Source organism: Oenanthe melanoleuca, chromosome 4, assembly GCF_029582105.1.
Source record: "Oenanthe melanoleuca isolate GR-GAL-2019-014 chromosome 4, OMel1.0, whole genome shotgun sequence".
In the NCBI taxonomy this organism is placed as follows: Eukaryota; Metazoa; Chordata; class Aves; order Passeriformes; family Muscicapidae; genus Oenanthe; species Oenanthe melanoleuca.
In genome coordinates, this window is record NC_079337.1 from 35,295,282 (window position 1) to 35,308,359 (window position 13,078).

The 13,078-nt window shown below is 34.9% G+C and overlaps 1 protein-coding gene across 6 annotated transcripts; it reads left to right on the plus strand.

Annotated features, from left to right (window-relative positions):
• Window positions 1-9: 9 nt before the first annotated feature.
• CEP44 (centrosomal protein 44) lies at window positions 10-12,613 on the plus strand. Of its 6 annotated transcripts, none has more exons than XM_056489553.1 (11): window positions 10-578; window positions 1,577-1,715; window positions 2,315-2,462; window positions 3,465-3,611; window positions 4,488-4,595; window positions 6,021-6,149; window positions 6,498-6,707; window positions 9,259-9,328; window positions 11,220-11,347; window positions 11,598-11,635; window positions 12,416-12,613. In XM_056489553.1, the coding sequence occupies exons 2-11, from the start codon at window positions 1,627-1,629 to the stop codon at window positions 12,522-12,524; spliced, it is 1,176 nt and encodes a 391-aa protein (XP_056345528.1). In that variant the 5' UTR covers window positions 10-578; window positions 1,577-1,626; the 3' UTR covers window positions 12,525-12,613. The 6 variants fall into 6 exon arrangements, with proteins under 6 accessions (XP_056345528.1, XP_056345523.1, XP_056345529.1 ...); XM_056489548.1 differs by having other exon boundaries at window positions 10-120; window positions 6,018-6,149; XM_056489554.1 differs by having other exon boundaries at window positions 12-120.
• The last annotated feature ends 465 nt before the right edge of the window (window positions 12,614-13,078 follow it).

Sequence of the window (13,078 nt, forward strand, 5' to 3'; positions counted from 1 at the left end):
CGGCGGAAGCGGAAGTGCCCGTGGGCCCGGCGGCGGCAGATTCGGTCTGCGCCAGCCGCGTCCGGGAGCGGCCGCGGGGCCCGGCCGCGCTCCCGAGGGAACGGCGGCGCTCCCGCCCCGGTGAGCGGCAGCAGCGCCCTCGGCGCGGGGTCTGTCCCGGCTGCCAGCCCGGGGCTCTCCCTCTCCTGGAGACGGCGCGGTCTGCGGCTGTGGTAGGGGCGAGGAAAGGCGGGTGGGGAGCCGGCCCCGTTCCCACTCTTGCGAGTTTGCCGCAGAGCGCTGGTTCCGGGACCGCAGCCCGCCTGGCGTGTCCTGGCTGGGACACGCTTTTTTCCCGCTGGTGCCCAGGGCAACCAGCCCCTTGTGCAGTTGGCTGGTGTGCAGGTGGCCTCTGCGCCGAGAGTGTCGCAGCTGGCACGCCCGCCAAGTCCCGAACTTGTCGGTGGCGCTTTTGCATCTGTGTGTAATAGTGCGATTTCCCCCAGCTCCCCGACCTATGCAACAGAAGAGTCCAGATTCAGAAGAAACCAAAAGTCTAGTTAATGGGCATTTCAACGTTTGCAGTGTTAACATACTTGGTAACTTGCATGGGGTAGTTGTTTTAGTTTTTGTTTGTTTGTTTTGGGTTTTTTTGTTTAGTTTTTTACATTGATCCTTTGAATATCATACGTATTTTGAGAGTTGTCCTTTGACCCACTTGCTCAAAGTCCTATATTATTATATATTGGAACTTTGGTATACTTGATTTTTACAGCAAATGCTCTGCAAGTTCTGTTACAAATTTCTACAGACAAAAGCTGTGTACTTCGTTTTACTGGTTTTGCCTTCCCAAGATTTGCTACCAACCTGTTATTTTTATGATCTCTTAAGCTATTTTGTAGTTACCAGCTCTTATATCCAGAGGTCTGGTGTAAAAAGAATGATTGTTAATACTCTTGGGAAACAGCCTGTATGATTAGACAAAACCCTGAGAGTGTCTTCTGTGAGTGTTTGCACTGCAAAATAGAGTTTCAGTTTTATGTCAGATTCTTTGAGATTTGTCTTAATAGCGAGTTAAATTGGAAAAACCAAAGAATGGGTTGCATTGTAACATAATGCAGGAAGAACAGCTGCCTCAGTGGCCAAATAATTGGTTAAATTCTCCCAAGCTTTTAACAGTAAGTATTGTGTACTTCTGTCTAGTGCAACTAATTACCCAGAACCTAATGATTAAATTAAAGGAATCTGATGATTAAGTAGGAAGAAAACTATTTTAGCAAGGGCAGAACACATAAGAAGAGCTTAATCTTGAGGGCTGCTGGTTAAACACCATAGAAGCACAAGAAGAAAATCATGCACAACAAACCCAGCCCACTGTAAATGCAGGCTTTAACTGTCTCTTGAGAGCATTGCTTCATTTACAGGCTGTGTGACTGTGCCTCTTCACTGCTTGGATTGGTAGAATACTTGTTTTGTAGCAAGAAGAGAAATTTAGTGAAGATAGTGGCAGATAATTATCTCCTAGGTTCTAGCAGAAAGCTGAATTAAAGTGATTATTTCCTTTTGTAATTTTTATGTACATAATTATTTTGAACAGACTTTTTAACGTTTATTTCATAATCTGAAAGAAGAATAGCATTTGGAATAATGGCAACAGGAGACCTAAATGGAAGTTTAAGAAAAATAGAACAAGGACTTCGCTTGTTAAATTACCCAAGAGATGTGGATTATACAGTGTAAGTGGCAGTGTGAAAACTTGTGCTAATACATAATGACAGCAAGATGTGTAAACAAGATGTGTATAAGGATTAGCATTGCACCCAGTGATAATAAACAACACAACTGTGGGAAGTTGGGGTGTGGTCTGTGTGAACTGGAATATTAAAGCATGCAGTTTGGCTCTTCTGAGCAATCCTTAGAACAATCCTGAGCTGTATTACTGTCTTGCTTCTCTTCTGCTGTACTTGTCTTTGCTTTGGTTAATCTTTATGCTTTTTTGGAAGTGCTTGCAAAACTTCCTTCAGGAAATTTTGTCCTGTAAAGTTCAGAAATAAACAAAAAAAAAGGTCTGAATTTTGAGCTGGAAATGCTGGTGGGCTTCAGACTTGACAATGTTTAAATTATATGAAGACCACAAAGCCATTTTCTTTTAGCATTTTATAGATAACAGCAAAGGTGGCTGAATGAGACATGCCTGGACAAAAAAACCTTAAAATGAAAGATATTTGGATATAAAGTGCTGGCTGTATTTATTAATTTCAAGTTAAATGTTTGAATTCATATAAAAAGCCTTTTTTTACTTTCTGCTGTGTAAAATACTTTTGTTTCTTAATAGGTTAGTAAAGGGTGATCCAGCTGCATTTTTACCTATCATCAGCTATTGTTTTACATCTTTTTCAACTTGCATAGCAGAGCTTTTGGTAAAGTGTGGTGTGGAGCTGACAGCCAAGAGTGACCTGCGTTTTATTGAAGCTGTTTATAAGGTATCTCTTCATGTTCTTTGCAAAAGAAACACGGGTCTGGGTACAACTTCACAAAAATTAAACATTTACTGTGAGCTTTACTAGAAAGTGAAAGTTTTTGGCAATGAACATGTATTTTAGTTCTATTAGGATTTAAGATTGGTAGTAAGTCACTGTACAAGTGACTTTTACTTTTTTAAATTTTAATTAAATTAAAGGATAGGTGGTGGTAGCCAAATCTCAATTTTGAGACCTTGGCAGAAACAGTAATATTGTTAGATGTTAGTTTGGAAGAACACAGAAATATTTATTGGATAATAAGATTCATAGAAGTGACCTTGGCAAAAATCTTAACCAAAAAAAATTATAAGAAACTCAAAATATTCTAATGTGAGCACAGTTTAAAAATACAGCTACTTTCAAACACTATGCCATTTTAGTACATAACATAAAGTTGAGTACTTAACCTTTTATAAATTGGAATCAAATTCTTAACTGATTGAAAATAACTTTGAACTATCCTTAAAATATAAAAAAGCGTGTTAGGTGGATTGCTGAATTAGAAACAGTGGCTTATTCAGACTAGTTTTCCATCTGAGAGACTGCTTTGCTTTGCTGTGGGAGCCTTATGTAGCCCTCTGATGCATTTGATGAGATTAAGACATCTTTTTATTATGCATTCACTTTAAAAGCTCTTAGTTTAAATTTCTTAGTATTAATTTCTGTAGTAATTTATTTCTTGAATCTTAAGACTATGAGTTGAAGTTTACAGGAGGGATGTGAATAAAAGGGGAGATAAATTTAAGGCCTTCCTTTCTGGAAGAAGGGGTATGTTTAAAGCCTAGTTAAAAGAAGCAGCTATATATTTATTTATATATTTAAATAATCAAATGAGAAAAGGCTTAACTGCTGAAGTGCAGAATGAAAGAAAAGATTGCAGTAAAATAAGAATATGGGCATGCCATTTCTACAGCAAATTGTGAGGTGATTTTGAAAGTGAAGTAAACTCTTATTTTGTTGCAGTTTCTTCGAGATCAATTTCAGTATAAACCAATTTTAACAAAAGAGCAGTTTCTTCAGTTTGGCTTTGCAGAAAGAAAAATGCAAATTGTTTGTGACATTATCAACTGTGTGGTGAAGAAACATAAGGAGTTGAATAACTCTAGTAAGGTACAGATCAATTGGTTACCTTTATTATAAGTTTCTTTTGACATGTTTGATGCTGCAGATAAACTGGTCTTCAGCTTCTGTTTGAAGATGCAGCATTGCTCTTGGACCAGATAATGGAAAGTTAGTATGAAGTTTTGTTGTAAGATGCTTGAATGCTTTCATTCCAGACATGAAGCAGCCAATAATTTGTAGTATTAAAAAAAATTAGAATGAAGATAAACCTAATTGTTGTCTTTACAGTAAGTGATATATTTTCTTTTATACTTCTTGATACAGTCAACATGTGAATCAATAAACTTTTCAGATAAATTTAAAGGCAAAACAAAATCATCTTATTTGTTGATTTTCTGTAACAATTTAAATTTGACACTTGTGTTCGTTTCTCAAATCTGATTATTTTCATCAATGATACTTGTACTGGCATTTTTTTATCAGTGTGTGTCGAGTATCAATCTGCTTTAATGAAAGGAATTGCTAGTCTTTATATTTTACTGGATTTTGTTTCCTTTGAGTTTTTAACAAGTCTTCAGGACTTCTGTATACATAATTTGTCAGTTTTGAAGACACAACTACATTTTTTATATTTGTTTTATTTTCAAATCTGGTCCAAGTTGTCTTTTCTATTTATAACCGTCTATTGATGCAATCTAGCATAGGCGTTAGTGAGTGTGAAACTGTGGTATTCACTTCTGGATTTGTGTTCTCTATAATTTTGGGTAATATTTAATTTTTTTAACCAATTTTGTACTACAGAGGTTTAAATGTGTTTGTGTGTCTGTGCCATTAAATATTCCTGACTGTCAGTGATGGTGTTAGAAAGTGGGGTGTGGAATCCTGAAAATCTTCCTGTGTTGTTTTCTTCTGTTCCCTTTGGAGGTTAAATCCCAAACGAGGAAAAAAATCAGACCTGTTAAATTTGAAGTATGGTCAAATTGTGGTAAAGGTCTTGCTGATCCAAGTGGCAGTGCTCTGAATTCCAAACAGGTATGAAAATAATTTTTGTGTTTTATGTCTAAAGGTTAATCTCGTTTCTAGCAAGTCAGGCTCTTGCTGAAATTTTTGCTTTCATTTAGATTTTAATACTTAATCAAACCAGTTTAGAGGTGGGTTTTGTTTGGTTGTTTTTCCCCAAAGTGTGGTTGGCTGAAATACAGAGGATGTTGCCTCTCTCTTTTACTGAGTAGTAGATCTATCTCAAAGTCTTGGTGGTAATGACCTGCTGCTGTTGTTTGTGCTATATTTGAATTATATCAAGTGTAAGGGAGAGCAATGGAGAAAGATACAATGGGGCAAAGAAGCTATATCGTGTTTGAAGAGTGAAGTGTGCTTGGCCTAACATGTTTTCAATACAGCTTTCAAAACACTGGTGTTTTGTCTGAATCTGTTCAGCAGATTTTCAAAATGTGGCATTCCTCATGGCTTTGGTTTTACAAAGGTAAAATGATTATGTGTTGAGTAAATATGATTATACATCATGCCACTCTTGACACATTAAGAAGGCAGCTTTCCTAATATTTTCTGCAAAATAAAATTGTAGAAAACTTTTAAAACTATGACTGCCTGTTAATAGTTTATGATTCTTACTTATAAGGAAAATACTGCTTTTATCAAGGAAAACTTCACAAAGAAAGTATTTGGAATGGCTTCTCTGTCTCTTCTAGTTGTTTAATAGTAGTGCTGAATGGGGAGAGATATGTGTGTTTTAAGAATTCCCTAGTAGGGGAGAGTTTCAGCTTAACTAAAACATCGAGGAATCTGTGCATGTTAAGATGCTGCAAAGTAATTGTGCAGTCTTAATCATTAAATATTCTGTTTTATTTTGTGATAGTATCATAGGATTTAATCCACCCAGAAAGAATTGCATTTCTCTTCATTTTCTCTAAAGGAAGCCTTCAAAAGAAACTTATGTGTGGCTCATAGGGTTATTTGCTGATAGTTTTCAAGAAAAAGGAAAAATTCTAACCTTCCTAGTTAAACCCTTTTTCTTCTTGATGTTTTAGTTATGGTTTTGATGTTGGAATTGTCTATATGTATGAATTTTGCTGTATGTAATAATGTATTTTCCAGTCCAAACTTAGAAATCTAACAACCTTTACATTAATGGAAGACATTCATGTCTTCATTACTGGTTATGGAAAGGAAACAAGGTACACAGTATATGTGGTAAAGTGTGTGCATATTTGTTTTACAGTTCCTTCAAGGCTTTGATTTTTTATAAAAATTAAACTGCCTGCTATTGCTTTCTGTGTTTTGTAACCAGTTGGGATAAGAGAGTTAGATTTGAATAAATATTGAAATAATAGGTCTTATGTGTTATTACTTGGCTAATGAATTGAAATATTCTTGCAGTGAATAATACCAACTCTTTGTTGGTTTTGTTTGTTTGTTTTTAAACATACCCAAAAGAAGCCTCTAGTGGAAAGGCACTCAGGAAATGAAGTTAGTGGTGACCTTCGTCCACTACCCCTTCCAGCACAGGAAGGGAACAAAGAAGAATTATGCCTAGATCATGATACTGTGGAAGTTAAATGTGAACAAGTAAGAACTTCTATTTTAAGATGCTGTCTTCTTTTACAGGATTTTTCTAAAGGGATAAAGGTTTTTACATTATAGTTGTATTTCAGGAGCACGCAGTTCCTGAATACATTAATAAATGTACTGAAAAAGTTGGAAAAAAGGAAGAGTCAGTTAAATTGTACTGTCTCTTTCGAGACACAGTTTTGTCAACAGCTTCTTTTAAAAGCTGAGTTCCCTGAGTAGGCATATTTTGGGGATTCTGGAAAAAATGTGGTTACTGAACTTGAAGATTGCACTTAATTATTTTAATAAAATGATTAATTGTTTTTGTTTTGAAATTAGAGGACGTGTTCTTATTGATATTTTCAGGCCATAGAAGAAAATTCACAAATTGAGTTTTTAAAGAATCAGCTTGCAGATTTCCAGGAAAAGCTTCAGAAGCTAGATTGGATGGAAGATAAGCTACAAGTTTTAGAAGAGAAACTGCAAGGAAAGGTGATCATAGATGAGAAGGACTGGAACAACTTACTGAATCGAGTTTTGCTTCTTGAAACAGAACTGTTGTTACAATCCCAAAAGGTATGTTAACTTCTCTTTTAATTCTACAACAAAAATTGCCCAAACAATCTTATTGGTCTGTTTCTGCCCTCCTCTTCTCTCCTCTTCTGTTTTTTTTTTAAAAGCACGATCTGAATGCAAGTGCTGTTTATGAAGTTGATGGTATTTTTTCTTAACTGTTACATTCTTTTCTCTGACACTTTATGAACTAAAGCTCTCCATCTTTTCTTATTAGTAATGATTCAGTGTCATTTTATTTACTACTGAAGTTATAGAAGAAAGTTTTTGAACATGGACTCTTCATTCTCTGCAAATGATAGTGACAAAAACGGATGGCATGCACAGTGAAAAATGCAGGGTTCATCAAAAAGTTAATTCTTATTTTAGTCCTATGTTTAATTTATTGGCCCTTGAAATTTCTAGCCTAATCAATGGGTTTTTTCTCCTATTTCTACTCTCTTCCCCTACTTCCTATTTCCTGTCAGTGATATTCATTGCATTTTTGAACTTGTAAAAGCACTATAGTTGTGATGTGGCTACATTTGGCATACAAATAAAGCCTCTTGTTGCATTAAGACTGGGTTATTTTTCATGCTGTTGAAAGGTCCTTGTGTGCACATTATGTAGCACACATGTAATATTTTGAGTTGTAATGAACCATAGCATCACTTTGAAATTAATTGTGTGATCCAAAAATTTTATTCTCTCATACATCTTGTGTGTTTTCCAGAAGCTGAAAACCGTTATGTGTTTGCATTTTTTTTTTTGCAGTTGTAAAACTTCTGAATTTATTCATGACCAGGAGTTCTGTGCATGTTGCTCACCCCCACAAATTTGAAAGTGTTACTAATACTTCTATACAAAGCATCTTTTACTGTGTGCCTTGGAAATGTGGTGGTTATGTAAAGTCTTGAAATGGACTGGGGTTCAGACTGCTCACTAGGTTATTTCTAAAGGCTATAGCTCAATTCCTAGGGATAGATATTCTCAATCACTTAGAAAGTTTTAGATCAGTAGTAGCTCAAGTGATTTGCCATCTGAAAGTAGATTCTTACGGATCAGTAGACATATGTCCAAATAACACCATCAATAATAATTTTTTTTTTCTGGCAGCAGTCTCAAGAGGCCTTCAGGTGAACAGCCATGGACAATTTTTCTACTGTTTCAAATGTATTCTTTTCAAGAAATTACTGTAGCACATGGGAAAGCTCATGTTTCAGACTAGACTTGTTCTTTTGTTTTTGTACATTTGGTTTATTACTGTTTCAATAACATTTTTATTGCAGTTGTTTGTATGGTAGAACAGTATTTGGAAAATTCTCTCAAAACTATCACTCAGAAATTTCATGTGAGATAATTATGTTTCTGTACTGCATGTTACTGAAAGAATTCACCTGCAGAAACAAGTTCAGTTAGAGTTTCTGTGTGGCATTGTATATATAAGCATATATATATATTTATACATAGTCTTCAAAACTGTTTTGCAATAGACATTTGAAAACTAAGAAATAAAGCTTTGGGCCACAGAATTGCTGCTTTTTTTGTTTAATAGACTTGCATCCAAGTCATGCTTCACACATTCAGAATTACTCCTCTCTCACTCTTGCACTTTTCAGGGACCTTTTGGCATCTAGCCAACCTAGCAGGAACACTCTGAGGTCTGCCTTTTGCTGTTGCCAAAGTAGCAGCAGCTGTGCATTTAGCTCTGGGAAAATCTGAAAACTACCAAATCCAATTGAACAGGCATGGTCTGTGCAGATTCTATTTTTGTATTTTTTAAGAGATAGACATTATTACAGTTTTTTTCCAGCATTTTCTCATACAATGCCTGCTATTTCTCCTTCATTCATTTATTTGGGTGTAGTATTCCCCTGGTAGCTGATGTAGTTACTCCAGTATATAAAGGCTAAGATGTCAAATTGTAATGGTAAGTCATTGGTAGAAAAAAAGTCTGTATGTTGTTTGAGAGTTGCATTTTTTTACTTTGAAATTAGAAAGTTTACTATTGTTTCCTTCTTGTGAACAACTTTTAAAAAGTTAGATTGAGTTAAACTGAGAATGTTTCTTAAAAGAGCCCTCTCTCATTTAGGAGCCTGGGAAACAGCCTTCTGAGTACTAAGCATTAGGTGGAATGAGTTTCAGTTAGTCTATAGGCTATTTTTTTAGGACTGAGGACTGCATTTTTGAATATCAACCAGCAGTAGAAGGCACACTTATTTTAAGCTAATGGCAACCAATGTTGTGATGGAATGATTGGTATGGGCTGAGAGCATTCTGATTGTCCATTCTACTCATAACCAAGTTATATGCACTGTGTTTTGGCCTGGTTTTGGCCTCTTTATGAACAGCAATATTGATACTAAGAAAAAAGACCCATAAAATAGACTGTTTTTTAAATGGAAAATGGAAATGTTGAATTGTTTAGTCCTGTGAAGATATTTGTGCAGTGCCAACATATCTGGATGGTGTAGCGAGCAAATACATACATACCTAGTACTTAAATATACTTTTGTTCAGTCAGAAGATGATTTAACAGGATGGATGGCTAAAATGCAGTAAACTTGTATTTCAGAAAGACTTACCAAAAGAGTTCAGCAATATAAATCAAGAAAGTACTTCTAGTACCATTCCAGTATCTCCTGGTGAGTATTAATGATTTTCCTTTTAATTAATGTAAATATGTTAAACACTTCTTGCTGGCCTTGACTATAATAGTTTAAGTAGGTAACTGCAATTGTGACCTCTGAATTTAAAAACATACTGCAGATTAGAAGTCAACCTCCTCATCATTTCATTTTTCTAATTTATTCTTTAGATGATTTGGTTGCTATAGCATAGTAAGTAATGGTTGCAAATAGCTACTAAAAATATCAAAGATGCAAATCTAATCAAGGTTCTGTTACTAAGGCTGTGAAAAAAAAATACTGTCATCTGGACTTTAAAGCAATTATCATGTTTTAAAAATGCACTGTTCTTAAACACAAATGGAGTTATTTTTGCTGTCACTAATATCTTTTGGATTGCTGTTTTCTTGTTTTTAATGGGACTCAGACAAATCATTATTCATAATCTTTGCTGATTTTCAAGTCTCTACTGAATGTTTTCTCTATTTCATCTCTGAAGCAGTTTAGCAGCTATCCAACTGGCATTTTTGATAAGATTTTTTGTTTTGAAGGGAAAGACCAAATCTTTTTCTTCCATTTCCAACTTCTGTTTAATTTTGATAACATAGGAGAAGTAAATGAAGCAGACTTGAGTGGGAAAGAAGTTAAAAGCACTGCCCAGGCCATGAGTAATTCTTCTGTCTTCCTCAATGGTAGCTCTATAGCCCTCAGCTCTGTTAGCTCCCTTACCTCACTCTGTTCTCTTCCTTGATTTGGCATGTTTCCCTTGTGGCAGCTGTTCCTACCACCAGTGGTAAGGAGGATATTCTATTTTCCATTCTCACACATTAGGCTTTTTTGTCCAGTGTTGAGCTCATGAATTGTAATTGAAAGGGAGTCTCAGTAATCCAATTTCCATGGAAATTAGGAAGGTAGTTCTTGGTTATGTCAAAGCTTGTTTTTATTGTGGAGTCTCAGAAATGGGACCTTCATTTTATAGGACATAGAAAGCTTGCAACATGTTTGCTTCTTTTAAGTTTAATGGTATGTTAATGACACTTGAGGACTTTGTAATTTAAGTAAACAGGCAGATGGTTTTTAAATGAGAATTTTCATATTTTCAGACTCCCCAAATTCTTATGAATTTGTTATTCCTACTTTTCTAAAATTCAGGAAATTTTAGGCATAAAAGTTATGGGGACAGTCTTAGCTCTTTTACCTGAGAGTATAGTAGTTTGAATCCTTTCAGGCTCTTTTTGGTTGTAACACTCTTCAGAAATCACAGCTGTATCAAATAAAAAAAAAAAAATTAATTTTTGGTGTTTAACAGTTTAATATGAATTTTAGATACAAAATAGTGTAGCTAAGTATGTTTCAAAGGTATGATGTATAGATGGTGACATTATTAAAAAATGGGTGTGGGAACATTGTTTTTTTTCAAGATACTAAGTTCTCTTCCCTGACAATAGTAATGTAAATTTGCAAAGAATATCACAGCCTTCCAAATTTGGAAAAAAAGAAAGAATTCTACTACTTATGAGACAGGTTACTTAGCACAAATTAAAGACATGTTTGAACAGGCAGTTTACAATAAAAATAATGTAAACTATATGCAATTACTATTAAATGTTTGGCACTGTAATCAGATGTTCATAAGCTTTGATTTTACTCTAATCAGGAGAAAATAATATTAGTAGTCTTTGGAATTTGCTTTTTGTATATTATATATATTATACATAGTGTAATACTGCACTTGTTTTAAAAAACTGAGAAACCTATTTTGGACTCTCATAGTAGCTTTTTCTTTTCCCTCTCTAAACAATGCCTTCTCTTCTGTTATTACCTACTGTAAATCAAGTTGTTTGATAGGTGACCTTGCAAAAGAGAGCAAAAAGGCAAAGGTGACATAAAACTGAGCATTTCTCTATAGATACAGAGAGGAATGAGGAGATGCCAGAGAGTCATCCTCAGTCGTCTGGATGCAGTTCACTGTTATCCACAGACCAGTCTCCCAAAGACATGACCATTAATTCTCATGATCTGACAGACATTTCAAAGGTAAGTATAACTGGTGAATACTCAATTGATTTCCTTTGAGGTCAGGAGAACAAGTAAGCTTAGGTATTAGTTGTATATACTGATGGAAAACATGTAAACTATGCAAAACTACGTCTAGGTTTGTCTCAAAATCACTTTTCATATGTAAACAGTGCTTAAAGTCATATTTTCTATGAATTTCAAGTTGAAAGTCTATCTGAAGAATATCAGCTTTGAAGAATTGACTAACCTTGTTGCTTTTAAATTGTAGGAGACAATAAGACAAAGAATGGAAAAGATAAGTAAAATGTAAGTAATAGGAAAGGGCAGAAGGAATTTATTTCCCAGGAGGGAGTCGTATTGGACTAAGGCATACAGAGAATGTACATATGTGTTCCAAACCTCAAAGGTCTACATCAGGTGTGGCATTTCCTTATGGCTCTACTGGATAGTAAATCCACTTACAGTTTTGTATTGTGGGATGAGTCACTGTTTTGGTTTCTAAAAAGCAATAGAAATCACTCTTAATAGTATTAACTAGATATTAAAGAGTGTTTAGAATTTGGTTGATACGAAATAGGAGTATTACTTATTTCCTGATTGAAATTCTTTGGTACTTGCAACTTTTCTTCCTGAAAAATACCTATATTATCTTAACTGGTTTTTATTATTTCAGGAAAAGTAAAGCCAATTTAAGAACTGTATTAAGATGTATTTTATATTAATTCTGAGACTTTTAATAAATTTTTTTGCTATATTTTTATTATACTTGAAGAGAAATGTGTTGCTTTACAATGTTTCTCAAGCAAAAGATTCTGTTTTTGAAGTCTGTGGGCTATAAAAAGCTCTAGCCTTTTCTGTGATTTTAATTTTATTGTGTGGGTTACTTCTTTCTTCGTGTACTTAATGTTTATTGATATATGGTAGGCATTTAAAATAGAAACCAATTGCAGAGGAAAAGTGCAGGATGAGAGAAGACTTATGGGGTCATGCTGCTTATTAGTATTTTGGATAATTAGGAATTTAAAAGCAAGTCAGTTATTTTGTACCTTATTTTATTAAGTGTATGTGAACAACATTTATTTTCAGAATTGAGGAAACCTTCAACTTGTTCAAAACACCAAGCCCATCACTGGCAATACCTGAAAGCACAGGTCTTCAGACCTGGTCTCTGGAGACTTGTAGATACCAGAAATAATGTATGTTTGTACAGCATTAAATTTTTAATATATTGAATTTATAATGATCAATGCTTTTATTGCTTTGAATAAATATTTTATTCATGCATCTGTGTATTGATTTCCCTCCCCATGCCCATGATTTCTGTTTTCAAAGACTGTTCAAATAGCTTCTTACCCCCTCCTTGCACTTTTGTAAATTGAAATCATTACAGCAGTGTTTTCTTGTGTTGACATTTGTTAGCAGTGTGCTAAGTAATATGTTTTTTAAAGTGTGGGCTTGAGGACCGTGGTTTACATCCTGTTGGAAACATTCCAGCTGGAACTTGCATATTGCACCCAAGAGGCATTCTTACATACCATCTTACCATCTGTACTGTTCAATAAATCTTAATAAAAAACTTACATACACAGTTTCAAATACGTACCTTTTTGCTTGTTGTTTTTTATTTTTAAATATAAGTTTTCAGGCTGAGCTTGAGAGCACCAACACTTTATGGCTTCCATTAACACTGACAAAGCGAGGGTCAGTTTGATCCTAAACACTAAAATGTGCAAGTAAGTCCACAGACTT